The 21322-nt window shown below is 43.2% G+C and overlaps 1 protein-coding gene across 1 annotated transcript; it reads left to right on the top strand.

Moving 5' to 3' along the window:
- Positions 1–682: 682 nt before the first annotated feature.
- LOC146373607 (vomeronasal type-2 receptor 1-like) lies at positions 683–13497 on the top strand. The gene is made up of 13 exons (XM_084950110.1): positions 683–943; positions 1052–1341; positions 1460–1755; positions 2198–2403; positions 2547–2768; positions 2849–2972; positions 3058–3961; positions 5655–5901; positions 8677–8743; positions 11724–11929; positions 12071–12292; positions 12378–12501; positions 12593–13497. The coding sequence occupies exons 1-13, from the start codon at positions 683–685 to the stop codon at positions 13495–13497; spliced, it is 4074 nt and encodes a 1357-aa protein (XP_084806236.1).
- The last annotated feature ends 7825 nt before the right edge of the window (positions 13498–21322 follow it).

Here is a 21322-nt window from a genome sequence, read left to right on the forward strand (position 1 = left end):
ACAACCATGTCTACAGGGGCTTGGGCTGGTAGGGTAGTATCATCTGTGAAATGCAAGCTGCAAGGAAGCACTCGTTTACCTGCATTTTCAAAGGACGGGGACTTTGTTATTGGTGGTGCTTTTTCCCTTCATGCCTACACACACACAGTTTACAATGACTACACCATCATACCCGAGCCTGTGAAATGCAAAGGAAGGTCAGTACTGGGACGAAGAGAGTGCTCAAAACATGTTGGACTGTCTAAAAATAAAACTATTTCCACATGTTTTATGTTCTGTAGTATTACATTGCTCTTGTGTGGTGCTGAAAAAAAATCAACAAGAAAAGTATTCCAATAGTCAGTCATTTATATTCTTGGAAGTAATAGTTGTATTTTGAAAACAGAAATCATATTGTTAAACAACAATTTAAAAAAAATGAACAGGAAATGACAAGCCTTTGCATATTTATTTATACATTTTTGTGATCTTGTGATCATGATAATCATTTTTGCTGAATTTAACTGGTCAGACAATGTGTTGAAGTACCCTTATACAATGAAGTCATTATCTGGCCATGGTAAAAACCCACAACTCCTACAATGTTTTCTTGTGACATTTAACCTAAGTCTGTAGTTTAATTTCTAACAGTGAGTTGACTTTCTGCAGCATTATCACCGGTGAACTGCAATCAATACGTGCAATGGTCTTTGCCATAGAAGAGATTAACAACAGCACAGAGCTGCTGCCCGGAATTAGGCTCGGGTATCAGCTCTATGACTCATGTGCATCAGTGGCTGTGGCAGTGCATGTGGCATTTCAGTTTCTAAATAGCTTCGACCCTGTGTTTTTCATTGGTAACAATTGCTCACAATCTGGTATGGTGATGGCCGTTGTTGGGGACTCTGGGTCTACGACATCCATCAGTTTGTCACAAGTCATCAGGGCCTTTAACATTCCCCAAGTAAATGTTTCCAAATTCTGTCAATTTTTGTATTTACATTAAGCAAGTGCATGATATTTGATTTTGCGGTTCTTTTACATTTACACTGTTTTATTTCTTTTGGTTTAGGTTAGCCACTTTTCGACATGTGCATGCTTGTCTGACAAGCAGCAGTACCCAAGTTTCTTCAGAACAATCCCCAGTGACCAGTTCCAAGCTGAAGCACTAGCCAAGCTAGTGAAACACTTTGGCTGGACTTGGATAGGTGCTGTTCGGTCAGATTCGGATTATGGAAATAAGGGCATGGCTTCTTTTCTCCAAGCAGCACAGAAAGATGGGATCTGTGTGGAATACTCTGTGTCTTTCTATCGGACAGACCCACAGAGCAGAATTCAGAGAGTAGCAGATGTTATCCGCAGGTTTCTTCATCACAGATATTTATTGTGCATTAACTTGTTTAATTATCTCTAAAATAAACATTTGATGATGTGAAGACACATAAAAACATCTTTCTAATGCACTATGTTGTTTGTCAAGGTCTACAGCTATGGTTGTTGTCGCATTTGCAGCTTTAGGAGACATGAAGATACTGCTGGAGGAGCTTTCACGTGAGCCTTCCCCACCCCGCCAGTGGATAGGCAGTGAGTCTTGGATAACATACTCAGAATTAACGAGATTCCATTTATGTGCTGGGACCATTGGATTTGGGATTCAGAAGTCAGTAATTCCAGGTCTCAGAGACTTCTTGTTGAATCTGTCTCCCTCTGAAGTGGCTGCTTCTCAAATACTTACTGAGTTTTGGGAAGGTTCATTCAACTGCACACTGAAAAACAGTAAGGAATGTTTCTAGGTTTAAATGATCCTGTCAAACTTCTGGTGTTACAAGGTGCACTGTTGATCCATGAGCTTAAAGTATTAATGGTAGCAATGAAATATGAGACAGGTGGCTCTCTACAAATATTGATACTTATGATACCTTGTCTAAGGAACTTGGAAAGAAAAGCATCTGCACTTCCAGATGCATTTCTTTCCAAGCTCCTTAGACAACGATGACCTGGATGACTGAGAACCGTCACAGATTTATGATGACTTCTAATTCAGTTGAAGTTTACGTGACTTAGTTTTTGCATTACAGACTTTACATATCTATATATTTTTAATATTTTGAGATTATGAATCACTGTGGTAACGTAATTTGTAAGTACATAAATGAGATCTGAGACTAGTTTGAATTTCAGAGTTTAAAATGTCAGTTCTGTCTTTGTTTATTTTTAGACACTGCTGCAGACAAGAAGGTATGTGATGGAAAAGAAGACATAAACAGTCTCCATAATCAGTACACTGACACATCTCAGCTCAGAATTACTAACATGGTGTACAAAGCTGTGTATGCAATAGCACATGCCATTCATAATGCAATGTGTCGAGGACCAAATGTCACAGCCAAGTGTGACACATTAACCAAGTTGCAGTCCAAACAGGTCAGAAGAAATAAATATCTTAATGGCAGTTTCCCTCATCACCTCTAATATAACTTGGATCAAATAAAGTATTACTATTAATAATTGCAATATTGTATCTATTTCCTTTCTCTCCCACGCTCTCTCTTTATTCATTTTTACAGATTTTAATTGAACTGAAAAAAGTTAATTTTTCCCAAAATGGATATGATGTGTCATTTAATGCTAATGGGGATCCTGTGGCTATTTATGAGCTCGTCAACTGGCAGAAAAGTGAAAGTGGAATCATTGATATGATAACTGTAGGGCTGTATGATGCATCACTACCAGTGGGCCACGAATTTTGGATTAACAGAAACATTACCTGGATGGAGGATAGCAGAAAAGTAATGACTCAAAGGATGAGAATCTGACTCTACTGAACAAGATCATTTATATTTATTATGCCACCTTTGTGTGTTGACAGGTGCCAGTGTCAGTGTGCACTGACAGTTGTCCTCCAGGAACTCGTAAAGTACTGCAGAAAGGAAAACCCATCTGCTGCTATGACTGTATAGCGTGTCCTGAGGGAGAGATCAGTAATACAACAGGTAAAATCGAATTTTTGTCCAAGCATTTAAAATGGTTTTACACTTCCCAGAAGTCTCTCTTTTTTTTTTTCTTCTTTCTATTCAGATTCTGCTGATTGTCTACGCTGTCACACGGAATTCTGGCCTAATGCAAAGAGAGACACTTGTATCCCTAAACCTATAGAATTTCTTTCGTTTCAAGGCATCCTAGGAATTATCCTGGCTACATTCTCAGTTGTGGGTGCTTTTCTGGCTATTATCACGGCGGCTGTATTCTTTCATCACAGGACATCTCCAATACTTAGGGCCAACAACTCTGAGCTGAGCTTTCTGCTGCTCATCTCTCTCACTCTGTGTTTCTTATGTTTATTAACTTTCATTGGAGCACCATCTGAGTGGTCCTGCATGCTGCGTCACACTGCATTTGGCATCACCTTTGTACTCTGTATCTCCTGCGTACTTGGGAAAACTATAGTGGTTTTAATGGCTTTTAAAGCGGCACTTCCAGGTAGCAATGTCATGAAATGGTTTGGTCCTCCACAGCAAAGAATGACTGTTGTGTCTTTCACCTTTATTCAAGTTTTAATATGTACTGTATGGTTGGTAGTGAGCCCTCCTTTTCCAATAAAAAATCTAACCACGTACAAGGAGAAAATCATATTGGAATGTCCATTAGGCTCTGCTGCTGGCTTCTGGGCTGTGCTTGGATACTTAGGCATACTTGCTGCCTTTTGCTTTGTTTTAGCAGTCTTAGCCCACAAATTGCCTGATAATTTCAATGAAGCCAAGCTTATCACCTTCAGCATGTTGATATTTTGTACTGTCTGGATCACATTTATCCCAGCATATGTCAGCTCCCCTGGAAAATTCACTGTAGTTGTGGAGATTTTTGCCATTCTGGTCTCCAGCTTTGGTCTAATAATGTGTATATTTGCTCCCAAGTGTTTTATCATATTGTTCAAGCCTGAGAGGAACAGCAAGAAATATTTAATGAACAAAAATCAATCATAGTATATCAGAGCTTCTAGTACTTGCAATTATTGCAACATTAAGCTGGAATTGTACAAATTCAATGCAAAAACAAAAGTTTTCAATTTTTTTTTATTTCAAAAATCTCTTTATTTATAACTTTTTTCTGTTAAATAGCTTCAAATTTTACTTTTAAAGATAAGCTTTTTAAAATTTTTTTTTTTTAATTTATTTTTTGGTTTATTTTAATCCAATAATATTTAATTTGGAGTAAAGTAAATAAACAGAAAACTACCTTTCACAATAACACTACATGTTTCTGAGTTATTTTTCAATAGTTTTCAATTCCCCCAAGCCCCCACCAGAAAACTGGAACTCAACAAAAAGAACCAGCCTTCAAAATTTCAGCATTCCATTATACTCAGTAATAAAAAAAACATGTATTAATAAAGGGCAATTTAAAGCTGCCATCCATCCATCCATCCATCAATCTTCTTCCACTGTATCTGGGGCCGTGGGGGCAGCAGCCTAAGTAGAGAAGACCAGATTTCCCTCTCCCTAGCCACCTCCTTGAGCTTGTCCAGGGTAACACCAAGGCGTTCCCAGGCCAGCCGAGAGATATATCCAGCGTGTCCTGGGTCTGCCCCGGGGCCTCCTCCCGGTGGGACATGCCCGGAACACCTCACCCAGGAGTCATCCTTGTCAGGCGCCTGAACCACCTCAACTGGCTCCTTTCGATGTGAAGGAGCAACGGCTCTTCTCTGAGCCCCTCCTCAATGGCTGAACTTCTCACCCTATCTCTAAGGGAGAGGCCAGCCACCCTTCGGAGGAAGCTCATTTCCGCCGCTTGTATCCACAATCTCGTTCTTTCGGTCACTACCCACAGCTCATGGCCATAGGTGAGGGTAGGGACGTAGATCGACCGGTAAACCGCTTTTACGCTCAGCTCTCTCTTCACCATGATGGACTGGTGTAGCGTCTGCATCACTACAGCCACCGCACCAATCCGTCTGTCGATCTCTGGCTTCCTTCTCCCATCACTCGTGAACAAGACCCCAAGATACTTAAAATCCTCCACTTGGAGCAGGAACTTGTCTCCGACCCAGAGTGGGCACTCCACCCTTTTCCGGCTGAAAACCATGGCCTCAGATTTGGAGGTGCTGATCCTCATTCCCGCTGCTTCACATTCGGCTGAGAACTGTTTCAGTGCGAGCTGGAGTCCATCACCCGATGAAGTCAACAGAAAAAAATCTTTTTTCATGGGCTCTCCGAACTCCTCCCACACCCGAGTTTTTGCTTCAGCCACTGCCCGAGCCGCATTCCGCTTGGCTGGTCGGTACCTATCAGCTGCCTCCGAAGTTCCACAGGCTAACCAAGATTGATAAGACTGGGGGCTCCCTTCTCCTCTGGTGTCCACCATTTGGTTCGGGGGTTACCACCACGACAGGCACCAACCACTTTGTGGCCGCAGCTCATTGCAGCAGCTTCAGCAATGGAGATGCTGAACATGGTCCATTCGGCCTCAATGTCCCCAGTTTCCCTCGGAATGCTGTTGAAGGTCTGCCGGTGTGCGTTGAAGATCTCGTGGACTGGGGCCTTTGCTAGGCATTCCCAGCCTAGCAGAGACTGTTTCCAGAGCCCAAGCCATGCGTTAAGCTGGTACCTCTCAACCTCAAGCACGACCTCAGGCTCCTTTCCCACCAGAGAGGTGACATTCCATGTCCCAATTGCCAGTCTTGGTAGGCGGGGATCGGTCCGCCAGGGCCTCCGCGCCTGGCGACCGCTCGGCACACAGTGCAAACAACTCCTATGGCGTCTCCTATCGGTGGTGGGCCTGCAGGAGGATGGGCCCATATCCCCTTTTTGGGCTGTGCCTGGCTGGGCCCCATGGACTAAGGCCCAGCCACCAGACGTTCGCCCTCGGGCACCCTCCCTGGGCCTGGCTCCAGGGCAGGACCCCAATAACCCTATCCCAGGCAGGGTAAACTGTTCCTTCTGTGATATTCTCTTAGCCTAATACATAAGAACAGAGCAGGACATGAGCTAAGCATGGGGCGATCGTGGCTCAAGAGCTGGCAGTTTGTCTTGTAATTGGAAGGTTGCCGGTTCGAGCTCCAACAGTCTCGGTCCATGGGCAAGACACTTCACCCGTTTCCTACTGGTGGTGGTCAGAGGGCCTGGTGGCGCCAGTGTCTGGAAGCCTCGCCTCTGTCAGTGCGCCCCAGGGCAGCTGTGGCTACAATGTAGCTTGCCATCACCAGTGTGTGTGTGTGAATGGGTGGATGACTGAATGTAGTGTAAAGTGCTTTGGGGTCCTTAGGGACTAAGTAAAGCGCTATACAAATACAGGCCATTTACCATTTTTACCAAACATCCTTGGTTAAGCTAGCGGCTTCAGTCGATTTCACAGAGGTGTGCGTCCACATTTAAATGGATGAAAACGCTTACGTCTCAGTCCTGCGCATGCGCAAAAGCAAGTGAGAATTAAAGAACTTGAAGAAAAGCTATCTGGAGCATGTACAAACTGATATTCATCTTTTTTAGGGCTGTCAAAATAAGAGCAATCAAAACAACCGCTGTATAATGCACTCCGCTATCTTTGTTTATTTGGTCACATGACTGTATCACATGACTAAAATACGTCATCGTTTTAGAAAGTCTGCGTTTTCGTGTGTCCACACTGCAACGGGACAGCTCCGTTTTGAAATGTATGCGTTTTCGAGAGGGTTTTCAAAACGCTGTGTTTTTCCTTGAGGACAGCGCAGTCTCAGTGTGGACGGGAGGCCGAAACGGAGAGAAAACAATGCGTTTCCAAACGAAAATGCATTAGTGTGGACGTAGCCTAAGGAGCTTGGAAAGAAAAGCATCTGGACTTATTTAAGTTACTTGAAGACATGTCACCTCTCATGCGAGAAGCTTCTTCAGTTCTAGGGTCAAATGGTGCAGAGTCCAAGATTTAAGCCCTGTGGGAGTGTCCCCCTAATGATCCTCTACCTAATCACACGAGCCCAGGTGTGAAATTGGGTGTAGGTGACAATCAGCCAAGGTTTTGGGTGAGCTCATTGTTAAACTTAGCCCCACCCTATCATGTGGTTTCCTGAGATCAAATTGCCCAGGATGTGAGTGGCCGTTAAGGTGTCTGGGAAGGGATCTCAACACTGGATTATAGATGGCAGACAGCTGGTGTCGTAAGCCACCACCTCTGTTCAAAGATGGTCATTCACAGTGGACATTGATGGCTTCTTTCACTCCTCTTTCAAACCATCTGTCTTCTCTGTCCAAAATGTGAACATTGGCATCCTCGAAAGAGTGACCTTTGTCCTTTAGATGCAGATGGACTGCTGAGTCTTGTCCCGTGGAGGTGGCTCTTCTATGTTGTGCCATGCGTTTAAGAAGTTTGGTCTCTCCAATGTAGCATTCCTCGCTACACTGTACAGCCTAAGGAGCTTGGAAAGCATACACTACACTGTTACGTTTGTGTGTAGGAGTTTTGTCTTTGGGATGAACCAGTATTTTTCTGAGAGTGTTGCTGTGTTTGACGCAAACTGAGATGTTGTGCTTGGAGAAGACTCTCCTGAGTTTTTTCCGATACACCGGTTTCACAGGGGATGACAATGCCGTTGCATTTGTCTTTCTGATCCTCCCTAGTTGGTGTCAGATCTTCTTTTCTGTGCATCTTCACTGACTTGATGAGAGCCCAATTAGGATAACCACATGTTTTAAGAGCTTCCTTTACATGTGTGTGTTCCCTCTTTTTCCCTTCAGTTTTAGAGGGAACATTTTCTGCCCGGTGTTGTAGGGTCCTGATTACTCCAAGTTTGTGTCCCAGAGGGTGGTGGGTGTTAAAGACAAGATACTGGTCCGTGTGTGTGGGCTTTCGGCAAACTTCAATGTTGAGGTTTCCATTCCCTTCAATGCGCATGGCACAGTCCAGGAATGGCAAACAGTTATCCTTTTTGTCTTCCCTGGTGAACTTGATGTTTTTATTCACAGCTTTAATGTGAGCAGTGAAGGATTTCACTTCTTGGGTTTTGATTTTGACCCAGGTGTCGTCCATATATCTGTACCAGTAACTAGGTACTCCCCTTTAAAAGAGCCAAGAGCCTTCCTTTCCACTTCCTCCATAAAGGTTGGCTACAATAGGTGACACCGGGGAGCCCATGGCACATCCATGTTTTTGTCTGTAAAAACCCTCGTTGTATATGAAATATGTGGTGGTAAGGCAGAGGTCTAACAGTGTGCAAATCTGATCGGGGGTGAAGTTGGTTCTGTCTTCCAAGGCGCTGTCTTCTTGTAGTCATTTTCTGACTGTGTCCACTGCCTCTGATGTAGGTATGCAAGTGAAGAGAGAGACTACATCAAAGGACACCTTAGTTTCATCTCACTCAAGTGAAAGTTTCTGGACCTTGTCGGTGAAGTTGGTGGAGTTTTTGATGTAATGTGGGGTGTTCCCCACCAGGGGTGCTAGGATGGCAGCAATGTGTTTCAAAATGTTTTAAGTGGCCGAGTTTATGCTGATAACAATGGGTCTGAGTGGGACCCCTTCTTTGTGGATCTTAGGAAGTCCGTAAATATAGGGTATGGCATCCCCTGGGGCACAAGTGTTAAACAAAATTCACATTTACCTCATGGTAGGGTACAACAGTTTTCCACTCCAGTTAATTGGCCGCCAACCTGAAAATAAGTTTGTCGCCTTTCTATGAACTCTGCATCCACACAACACTGTTGCTCATCTCTTCTCTCTCTCTTCCTGCAGAGTGCAGTTGGCTCCCCAGTTACTCCAACCCCCTCTACCCGAGACACCTTCAGGGTTCGCTGGAGCTGTAGTACATACCAATGACATTATAAAAAATAATGACATACACCTCAAAATACAAATACAAAGCCTGTGCATTTAACTGAGACACATTAGTGGTGTGTGATACTGCATGTTTTGGTATTGAGCCAGTATTGGCCAATACTTTTCAATTAATAAGATGGATGCGTCTTTGAATTGCTAAATCTCAATTAATTTTCATGACCTTAAGTGTTTTTTGTGATGTTTCCTTTTTTATTATTAAATAGTTAAAGCCCAGGACATAATTAGGACAAAGTTTATAATTAAATAGAAAATGCTTTATTATTGTGGCGGGGCAATCATGCCTCACCGGCTTAAAACCTGTGCTCTGATTGTGTTGTTGTTGGTGGTGGTGATGTGTAGAGCTGGTAGCGGGAGAGCTGCAGCTGTTGAATGTACTGTTACAGCAACCGTGTGATTGTTTTAAGAATAAATGATGCTGAGAAGCATGAAAATGCCATTGGATCTGTCGTGGTGGTTTACAGTTATCATTTTTTTAGAAAAATCGAAAATAAAATAAAAATAAAATAAAAAGTGCACGCAAACCAGTAGACAATTTAAAACAAACAAGTACTGTTGAGAAACTATAATGCAAAAATTACAATTTAAATTCTCAACAACAAAAACAACGACTGGTGAAAATATAAATAATACGTAAACAACTTAACAAACCCCAAAGCGTCTAGGTCACGTCATGTGACAGTGCAACATCTAAACACTAGAGGTGGGAGGGGTAGCAAAGTGTGCCTGCTCTCCTTACACAGGAGCGGCGAGTCTGGTGACCTGGCTGTTTCGTCTTTGCCGAAACCACAGCATTGCAAACAAGAGCAGAACTTAAAGCAAAGAATCGATCTCATCAAGCTAGTATCGATCCGATACCGATGCCGACTTGGTATTGATACAATCGATTTTTGGATCGATCTACCCACCACTAACACACATCACATACCTTACAGGCCTTTATATACATTCTTGAACACAGTGAACATTTGTATTTAACCATCAAAATAAATGAACTACTTCAATAAATGAACAATTTATATAGCCAGGGCTACATACCTAATGTCAGTCTTATCCCCTGGGTATTCCATGCCCCATAAACATCCAGTCCACAATGCATCAAAACCTACGTCACACATTCACGCAAGGTCAGTCTTCAGATGCTCACTCTCAGGTGTTCAACCCCATCCACCATGATAAGATGGCATTTGATGGAGCATACAATTGATCTGAAAGCATTATTTAAACTAAATAGCCTAAAAAAGTAAGTAACCTAGTTTGCACATTTTGATTGTAATGCTGCCTCATTTTCAATTATCGTGAGGACCACATATTTAAATATGGCTCAATTTATCTCAGTCTTCCCCGTTGTTTAGTTGTGTTTTAAAACATTACTCTAGAACAGCGGTGCTCAGCCACCAGGCCAGTCTGTGAGTCATTTGGTTACCGGGGCGCAAGATTTGAGGCTCGGTTGTGACATTTATGGCTTTCAGGGTTTTTATTTTTGTATTGTTTGTATTGTTAACTCTGTCTCCCTGGGTCTTTTCACATGTGTTATGAATAAATCTTCTTTATTTTGGCACCAGTGCTGGTTTTATTTATCGGCGACACCTTAAAAATATTGTCGGACATAAACCGGTGCGTGGCACAAAAAAGGTTAGGGACCACTGCTCTAGAATACCTTGAGTGGGTTTCCTCAAAGTCCTCCAAGTGCTGGATGAACATATGTTTAAAATATAACTTGGTCAACTAGTAATCACGACTACAAATGTGCTATGGAAATGCAATTACCTTACGCGTCTGTCTGCTAGTACTTGTGCAAGGACTACCATCCACAATGTAAGAAAATAATGCAACATTAAGTAAAGTGGAATCCGTTTATTATGAGCTAACTAAGATTAAAACAGCTATGAATGAATAGAGTGAGTGAATGAATAGTGGCATTGTAAAGCGCATTGGGTGCCTTGAAAAGCGCTATATAAATCCAATCCATTATTATTATTATTATTATAGGAGAACACCACAGGCCTAAACCCTGCAGTTCTGACAACAGGAGTTCTACCAGTCCTGTTTTCCATGTGGGGATAGCGTTTACACTGGAATCTGCCTTTGGTGGCTTTTTCTGGAGCAAATGTGACATTGACTAGTATAACTAACACACAAAACAGTGACTACACTACACACTAAATATAGCCTCCAAACACACTCAACGTCACTAATGTCTCACATATGAAAACTCGCTCTCTCTGCGCTCGCCCGCTTTCTCTCACCAGTGTCACTCCTAAAACTTCCCCCTCTTCATACACAACAAAATACCACATGTTGCCATATCATCTTTTGATTGGTTGATATGGCACAATTTAACACCAATAGGGAATGGGTGTTTTTTCTTTTTTCACTTGCAAGCGGAGAGTGATTGCTAGCGCTGTCTGTAGAAAACACAGTTTTTACCGTTTCTTCCCGCTGTAAACACCACTGTTTTGTTCAGAAAAAAAAATTGTGTGCATTTGTTATCATAACTCTGGTTTTACGTGGCCATTTAAAAACTGGTATATAGTTTGAAGTCCGTACTTTAGACCCACGTTGAAATGGAGACTCTGGGTCGCTGCATCTTGTTGCTGTGTCATCTTAAATTGGTCATGTGATTTTGACGCGCCGGCGCGTCCATCGACCCCAGAGGGTTAATCACAGTTAAATTAAGAGGGGACGGCAGTAAAAACTCCGGACCTGTGATATCATCAAGTACGCTGGTGTTCCAACTGTACAAATCGCGAGTCCGTGCTTGCATTCTCGTGCTCTCGGCAAGTCCATACTCCCGTGCGTTCTCGGCAAGTCCGGACTCGCAGAGAACATGAGTATGGACTCGTGTACTTTAGAATTGGGAAAGGGCCATGGTAAACTACTTTATTCTTCCTCAGCCAATCAGAAGCACTCGTGTGATTGTTTTCCCTTTTTGTAATTTTTAGATGCCACTGCAAAGAAGAAAGTATGTGATGGAAATGAAGACATACAGAATCTGCAAAACCAGTACACTGACACATCACAGCTCAGAGTTACTAACATGGTGTACAAGGCTGTCTATGCAGTAGCACATGCCATCCATAATGCAGTGTGCCAGGAAATAAATGGCACTGCAAAGTGTGACAAGTTAACCAAGTTAGAGTCCAAACAGGTCAGAAGAAATAAATATGTTGATGCCAGTGTCTTTCATCAACTGCAATATGAGTTGATATGTAATATTAATATTTGTTATTGAAATATTGCACAATTTTTTTCCTTTCCCCTCCCATTATACCTAATTTCGTCTTTTCAGATTTTAATTGAGCTGAAGAAAGTAAATTTTTCCCGAAATGGCTATGATGTCTCATTTGATGCTAATGGGGATCCTGTGGCTATTTATGAACTGGTTAACTGGCAGAAAAGTGAAAACGGCATGACTGAGATAGTGGCTGTAGGGCTGTACGATGCATCACGGCCCGTGGGCCAGGAATTCCAGATCGACAAAAACATTACCTGGATAGAAGGTAGCATGAAAGTAAGCAGTCAAACTTTAGTAAACAATGATTACAGCTGCATAGTAAATATTTACGTTTATTATATAACCTTTCTGTCTTTGACAGGTGCCAGTGTCAGTGTGCACGGACAGTTGTCCTCCAGGAACTCGTAAAGTGTTACAGAAAGGAAAACCCATCTGCTGCTATGACTGTACAGCATGTCCTGAGGGGGAGATCAGTAATAGCACAGGTAAAGAGAAATGATTGCCATGCATTTAAAATGTTTCATTGTGTATATATGAAAATCAAGAAAATTTTGTATTTATTTGTTTTTTATCCAGATTCGACTGATTGTTTACCTTGTCAAAAAGAATTCTGGCCTAACGCAAAGAGAGACACTTGCATCCCTAAGCCTGTGGAGTATCTTTCCTTTCAAGACCTCCTAGGAATTATCCTGGCTACATTCTCAGTTCTTGGTGCCTGTCTGACCATCGTAACTGCGGCTGTATTCTTTTGTCACAGGAAAACTCCAATTGTCAGGGCCAACAATTCTGAGCTGAGCTTCCTGCTGCTCATCTCACTGACTCTGTGTTTCTTATGTTCATTAACTTTCATTGGAGCACCATCTGAGTGGTCCTGCATGCTGCGTCACACTGCATTTGGCATCACCTTTGTACTCTGTATCTCCTGTGTACTTGGGAAAACTATAGTGGTTTTAATGGCTTTTAAAGTGACACTTCCAGGTAGTAAAGTGATGAAATGGTTTGGTCCTCCACAGCAAAGAATGACTGTTGTGTCTTTCACCTTTATTCAAGTTTTAATATGTACTGTTTGGATAGTAGTGAGCCCTCCCTTTCCAATAAAAAATCTAACCATGTACAAGGAGAAAATCATATTGGAATGTGCATTAGGCTCTGCTGCTGGCTTCTGGGCTGTGCTTGGATACTTAGGCATACTTGCTGCCTTTTGCTTTGTTTTAGCAGTCTTAGCCCGCAAATTACCTGATAATTTCAATGAAGCCAAGTTTATCACCTTCAGCATGTTGATATTCTGTACTGTCTGGATCACATTTATCCCAGCATATGTCAGCTCTCCTGGGAAATTCACTGTAGTTGTGGAGATTTTTGCAATTCTGGCCTCCAGCTTTGGTCTAATAATGTGTATATTTGCTCCCAAGTGTTTTATCATATTGTTCAAGCCTGAGAAGAACAGCAAGAAATATTTAATGAACAAAAATCAATCATAGTATATCAGAGCTTCTAGTACTTGCAATTATTGCAACATTAAGCTGGAATTGTACAAATTCAATGCAAAAAGAAAAGTTTTCAAATTTTTTTTCATTTCAAAAATCTCTTTATTTACAACTTTTTTCTGTTAAATAGCTTCAAATTTTACTTTTGAAAATAAGCTTTTTAAAATTATTATTTTTTTATTTGTTTTTTGGTTTATTCAATCCAAAAATATTTAATTTGGAGTAAAGTAAATAAACAGAAAACCACCTTTCACAATAACACTGCATGATTCCGAGTTATTTTTCAATAGTTTTCAATTCCCCCAAGCCCCCACCAGAAAACTGGAACTCAACAAAAAGAACCGGCCATCAAAATTTCTGCATTCCATTATACTTAGTAATAAAAAACATGTATTAATAAAGGGCAATTTAAAGCTGCCATCCATCCACCATCAATCCATCTTCTTCCACTTTATCTGGGGCCAGGTTATGGGGGCAGCAGCCTAAGTAGAAAAGCCCAGATCTCCCTCTCCCTAGCCACCTCCTTGAGCTTTTCCAGGGGAACACCAAGGCGTTCCCAGGCCAGCCCAGAGATATAATCTCCCCAGTGCGTCCTGGGTCTGCCCCGGGGCCTCCCCCGGTGGGACATGCCCGGAACACCTCACCCGGGAAAGAATGGACTCTATATTTAGACTTCAATGACACTCCCGGAACATCAGCTTCTGTTCTATGGGAAGCAGGGAAAGCTGTGATGAGAGGTTAAATAATTTCTTTCTCATCACATAAAAAGAAAGAAGCAAATAAAAATATTAAGGAATTAGAAAAAAAACATCAAATCCCTAGAAGAAGCCTACGTGTCACACAAAGATCAGGAAACAGTGAGCAAAATACGCAAACCAAAAGTAGAATTAAATGAGGTAATTAATAAAAAAAACGAAATTCTTAGTACAAAGACTACGCTTACAAAGTTATGAACATGGTAATAAATCCCGTCAATTTCTAGCGAACCAGCTAAAAATAAATAAAGAAAAAACAACTATATGTGCTGTTCAAGATTCATCTGGGAACACAATATATGACCCGGAAAAAATAAACATTTTCATGGATTTCTATAAAACTGTATTCACCACAAATAAACCCATCTAAAAATGAAATTGATCAGTTTTTGGACAACGTAACTCTTCCAAAATTAATAGACACTCAAGCAATGGCACTGGATTTGCCACTGATGCCAGGTGAACTCCAGGAAGCCCTGATAAGTATGCCCAATAGTAAGGCTCCAGATCCAGACGGCTTTCCTGCAGAATTCTACAAAGAATTCTGGACGATTCTAGCACCAATTTTTTACAGAACGTTGTTGGAAATCAAAGAAAAGGGTAGAATTCTGCAAACGTTAATCTCCTGCTAAAACCAGGCAAAGACCCTGTATATCCCTCAAGCTATCGTCCAATATCCCTTATAAATGTAGACCTTAAAATAATCTGCAAAACTCTCTCAAAGAGATTAGAGAAAATAACCCCCCTCTTAATTCATCCTGACCAAACTGGTTTCATAAAAGGTAGGCACTCAACAACAAATACACGTAGATTACTTTGATAATTTGATAGACTACTCATACAGTAAAAACATCGAAACTACAATATTTTCTTTAGATGCAGAAAAAGCGTTTGACAGAGTTAACTGGAAATTTCTATTTGCAACTTTACACAAATTTGGTTTTGGATACTCTTTCATTAACTCGTTAAAAATATTATACAATTCCCCAACAGCTTGTGTCAAAACAAATGACCAAACATCCTCCAGCTTTTGTCTCCTGAGGGGCATATTATTAAAATTTGGGCTATAATGGTTGTATTGATGTATATCAACTTGAAATGCTCCCAAAAATGGCACTACAGCATGTAAAAATATAATATAAGCTCTGGCGGACTTGGTTCTATGGTATGTCTTAAAGGGTTAAAAGCGTCAACATTAGCTCTTCTCTGACAGCCTAGTGGGAGTTTCTAAAATTGACGGAGTCTTCATTAATCCCATGCAAACGTACACCTATCTGGAACAACCCTGATGTGTTACAAAACAATAATATGATAAACTTTCCAGATTGGAGTTGTAAAGGAATCACATACTTAGAACATATATTAGAAGACATACATTTGACAGACTAGTTACACAATATGGGATCAACAAGAAAAGATTTTTAGAATATCAACAAATTAAGTCCATAGTAAAAAAGAAATTTAAACCCGGTCAGGTTGAACTACAAACACCATCAAGTGTGGCATAATTTCTTACTCTTAAAACCCCAAAATTACTTTCCAAACTGTAAAGAATGCTTTCTAAAACAGATGAATCAATATCACTTCCTATTGCAAAATGGGAAGCGGATTTATTCGTTAACTCAGACCAAAACTTCTGGTCTCAGATATGCATACAAACCTTTCATTTAATTAGAAATCCCAGTCTTCAATTAATTCAATGCAAAATACTACTACTTTCTGGGGGTGCTACGTCTCCAGGCTGGGGCCCTGGCTGGGCCTTGGGTTCTGGTTGGTGTGTCGCCAGGGTTTTGGGCGGGTGGGTGTATGGGGGCTCAGCCCTGGCGCAGGGTACCGCCAGTGCATCGAGCCACCTGAGGGGCTCTTCAACTGGTGGGGGAGGCTGTCACATCTTGCAGGAGGTCTCCTCTCTCCAGGAACTCACTCTGCAGGTGGGGGAGATATAGGAGAGGTGGAGGAAGAACTCAGCCTGAGTGTCTATTGTCTTGTGTAGTCTGGAAGATGAGTGGATGACGGGGTGGGTGCAGTTTTCTCTGTGGTGGGGTTGGGCGGGCTTTCCCGGGCTCTGTGGGGCCAGGCGGCGCTGCTGAGGGGGCACTTGCCCCTCCCTTCCTTCCCTCCCCATCTCCAGCTGCTTCCTTCTTCCTGCTCCACAACAATCACCCACACATGCAGGGCCTTGGGGTAAAGGTGTGTCACAAGGGTGCAGGGGAGGCACCCCCCTCCGGCTGCCTGTGCCTCAATTTTATCCCACAACTTAGACATTCACATTACTCACACTCTCATAACACATACATATAGGACCTTGGTGGGCACGCTACACGGCATCCAGAAGACCATCAGGGTGTATAGCCTCACCCCTGGCGCCGTTGCCCACCTCTCAATTTTACATACACGTATACATTGAGGGCTATCAGAAGGGGCTATGCGTTTATCTGCTGCTCACTGGCAGGTAGCTCCATGCCCTCCTGGGTTTTAAATGCACCTTAGAAAACACATTCATCAACACTACATATGAGCGGGCAGAGGGAGGTTTGGAGTCTTCACACACCCCCATTCTCTGTTGCCCTAGTTGGGACGGGGGGGCTGGGAGGAGGAGTTGGCCATCCGATTGGGGTCTGGAATGTGGGGCCTCCCTGCTGCTGCGGAGTCGGGGCGGTCTGCTTCTCTCCACCCCAGGGAAAAGGGTAACACCACCTGGGTCTGGGTGCAGTTTCCCCCTCCAGGGGCAAGAGTACCTAAACCTGGAATATAGAGTACGCTTGGGGAGTGTGATTGTGTGTACAGTGTCTATTTATGTCTGCCTCCACATTGGGTGAGTGCTGAGTAATTGCATATGAGAGCATGAGGGTGGGAATGGATGTTTGTATCTGTGTGTGCCTGTTTGTCAGTGTCTATATGTCAGGTCGGGTATCAGACGCCACCTCTCTAGGGACATCTCAGGCCCTCCAAGGTATGGAGGCCTATCTCCCCCCACCACTCCCCCTGCCAGTCGCAGACGCCCTCAGACATCGGTGCATTGGTGGTGACTATTCTTCCCATCCCATGCAAGGTCACCTGGATTGGCTGGTGGACTGTTTACTTAGCCTGATAGGGCGAAGGACACTGTCTCTGCTGAACTATGGACACGCACACACATACACTTACACTGATAAGCACTCACTCATCCCCCCTCCCCTTCCAACGCCTTCGATGCTTACCTCCCCCATGATGTGGACATCGGGTCAGCTGGCGGCGCAGTCAAAAGATTGCAGGAGTCCCAGATCAGATGTGCGCACTGTGTTTATTGTGTTATGATATCCCCTACCCTACCCTGTGGCTTGTCATGTCTTTCATAATGTTGTGCTGTGGCCATTCATGTGCTTTTTTGTGCAGAGGACTTTTTTGTGTTTCCTGTTCTCGTGCTGTCCTACCATGGAAGCACAGCATGAGTGGAGGTCTCTTTTTTTCCTCTTGTACCCTCCCGTTGTTGTGTACATTTCAGTGTTCTTTTCTGTAACGCTACCGATCTCCGACTTGTAACCCCATGTGATGTCTGTGTTATGTGTGTAAGGTCGGGGGGGGGTCCTATTTCACTGCAGGGCAACCTGCTTGTGACAAATAAAGCTGTTTCTGATTCTGATTCTGATTCTTTGTGTCTGGGGATGGGCATCCAGGTATGCACCGGCTCACTCCTGGTGGCTGCTTGTCGTGGCCTGGAGCCTGGGGCTCGCTCGGGCCCCTTCGGGGGTGGGCTGCCCTCGGCCTCTCGGCCTGGGGCTCGGTCAGCTGGCTGCTGGCGGAGCTCACGGGCACATCACTGCAACCCCCCTGGGCTTCTGCTCCGCGGCTGCTGAGTGACCCCTCATCTGGGGCTCTCCTCAGCTCTTTCCGGGAGAGTGGCACGGTTGCCCCTCCATTGGTCTTCCTTGGTCTCTTGAACTCTGAGGGCCTCTGGATGTCTGGAGCCTGGATCTCCTCCATACCTGGTCCATGCCCTGGAGGACAGGGCTATGGCTCCCCACACCCTCTAGCAGATCATTACATGAAGGAACCTTTTAAATACAAGCGTGCTCATGCTCACAGGTGTACACACAGGTGCTCACACACACAAACTACACCCTTTTTGGCTCCTACCTCAAAGCACACTGTGCGCTGTCAATCCTACATGCTGCACAATAATATTCAATATTTAGTATTTACTGTTATATTCACATAGATCATTGCAATGATGTTGTTTATTATATTGCTCTTTTTATTTGCTTGTTTTCTGTTTTTTCTTTCTCAACAGGTGATCCAGGTGATTGATATATGTATTTTCTGTCTGTTTGTTTTGTTGGTTTTTGTTTTTTGCCCTTTATCACCGTTCCTCTTCCCCGCTGTTTTTCTTTTCCTCTTTCTTTCTCCCTTTTCTTTCCCCCAGTCATGTCTGCCCCGTGTGTAGCAAGTGAAAATAAAATAAAATAAACAATAAAAGCAAAGGTGAATCAAATAGACCAATACGGCATGGCTGGGATGGTCCATTTGGTAAAGTAGATCCGTTTGGCATCTTTCTTTGCCTTTAGACAATAATTCTGATGGCAAAAGAACCAAATGGGACAGGCAAAAAACAAAAAAAGGAACTTGTCCCCGACCTGGAGTGGGCACACCCCCCTTCCCAAGACCAAACATCCCCCCTATAGATGTTTGGCACTCAGGAGTTCAGAAAACCACGCGACAACGGATCTGCCATTACATTCTCGGTCCCTTTTTTGTGATGGATCTCCAGATTGAAATCCTGCACTAAGAGGGACCATCTCATGAGCCTTTGGTTAGAATTTTGCATCCTAGTCAAAAACACGAGGGGGTTGTGATCGGTGTAAACAATGACAGGCGCTGAACTAGAACCGACATAGACCTCGAAATGCTGTAGAGCAAGCAACAGAGAAAGAGCTTCTTTTTCAATGGTACTGTATTTCTGTTGGTAGGAGTTGAATTTTTTTGAAAAGTAACCAATTGGGTGATCAACACCCTGCCTATCCTCCTGCAACAGCACCGCACCTGCACCGTCGGCGCTGGCATCCACCTCAAGTTTAAACGGATGTGTGAAAACAGGCGCGGCAAGTACTGGTGTGCTGCAGAGGAGAGCTTTGGCAGACTCAAAAGCATTCTGGCATGTGGGCGACCATACGAATGGTTTTGACACACTTGTGAGACTGGTGAGAGGTGCAACTACATCTGCAAAATTCTTACAGAAGCCACGATAATAGCCGGCCATTCCAAGGAACCGGCGAAGTTCACGTCTAGTGCGAGGCACAGGGAAATCTAGGATAGCCTGGATTTTAGCCAGAAGGGGGAGCACCTGTTCCTGACCCACCTGCACATGTAGAGTTTGCCAGAGAGAAGACTCTCTTGTTTGATAAGTGGTTAGCTGCAAGTAAAGCGAAGGACTTTGCTCAGCTAAGAGAATTGGTCCTGCTGGAAGAATTCAAAACGTGTCTTCCAGAGAATGTTGTTGTATATCTCAATGAGCAAAAGGTGGATTCGTTGTCTAAAGCTGCTGTTCTCGCAGATGAGTTTGTGTTGACCCATCGCGCTACGTTTTCAGCTGTGCACCGTGAATGCGAGGAGTTTGAGGGTTTCTCCTAAGCGTCAAACGCGCCCTGATCAGGTTCCCATGACTTTCCGAGAATGCTTTTATTGCCATGATACTGGCCATCTCATTGCCAATTGTCCGTCGCTCCGTCGCAAAGAGCAAACTCACACAAAAAAAAAGCCAAAATGTGTTGGTTTTGTTCAGTCGGTTTCTACTCCTAATCCCGTCAGTGATGAACCAGGAAATGACAGTCTTGACAGCAGTTACCGACCTTTCATTTCACAAGGGTTCGCCTCACTGACTGGAATAGAGGAGGATCGCGTGCCGATTGTAATTTTGCGCGACACTGGGGCTGCCCAGTCTCTCATTTTGGAAAGCGTGTTGTCTTTTTCAAGTAACTCGTTTTGTGGTGCTGATGCTCTCGTGTGGGGAGTGAAAATGAGTGTGTTACGAGCTCCGCTGCACAGAGTCTTCCTACAGTCACCTCTCGTTTCGGGCCCGGTAACAGTTGGGGTGCGCGCTCGCTTGCCCGTGCAGGGGGTTACTATGATTCTGGGGAATTATCTAGCCAACGGAAAAGTGAGGTTCCCATGACTGTCCGAGAATGCTTTTAGGGAAGCAGGTGGGTCAGGGACAGGTGCGCCCCCTTTTGGCTAAAATCCAGGCTATCCTAGATTTCCCTGTGCCTCGCACTAGACGTGAACTTCGCCGGTTCCTTGGAATGGCCGGCTATTATCGTGGCTTCTGTAAGAATTTTGCAGATGTAGTTGCACCTCTCACCAGTCTCAAAAGAAGAACTAGGAATTTAACAATTTAACAATTCCCAAGAGGCAATAACATATAGTATTATGAGTAATAAAATGTAAAATCTATGGGGCATTTCGAACAAAACATACAGTGGTATGCAAAAGTTTGGGCACCCCTGATAATTTTCATGTTTTTCCTTCATAAATCATTGGTTGTTTGGATCAGCAATTTCATTTAAATATATCATATAGCAGACAAACACAATGATAATTGAGAAGTGAAATGAAGTTTATAGGATTTACAGAAAGTGTGCAAAAGTGACTTAAACTAAATTAGGCAGGTGCATAAATTTGGGCACCCTTGTCGTTTTATTGATTTGAATATCTTTAGCACTAATTATTGGAACATAAAATTTGTTTGGTAAGCTCATTGACCCTTCACCTACATACACAGGTGAATCCAATCATGAGAAAGGGTATTTAGGGTGGCCAGGCCAATTGAAAGTTTTTCTCCTCTTTGCATCTTCTCTCGAGAGTGGCTACATAGGAGCCTCAAAACAACTCTCAAATGACCTGAAAACAAAGATTGTTCAACATCATGATTTAGGGGAAGTATACAAAAAGCTATCTCAGAGATTTCAGCTGTCCGTTTCCACTGTGAAGAACATAGTGAGGAAATGGAAGACCACAGGGACAGTTCTAGTAAAGGCCGGAAGTTACAGGTCAAGAAAAATCTTAGAGAAGCAGAGGCAAAGGATGGTAAG

Source organism: Perissodus microlepis, chromosome 14 (assembly GCF_051167445.1).
Source record: "Perissodus microlepis isolate ML-2025 ecotype Zambia chromosome 14, ASM5116744v1, whole genome shotgun sequence".
Lineage (NCBI taxonomy): Eukaryota > Metazoa > Chordata > Actinopteri > Cichliformes > Cichlidae > Perissodus > Perissodus microlepis.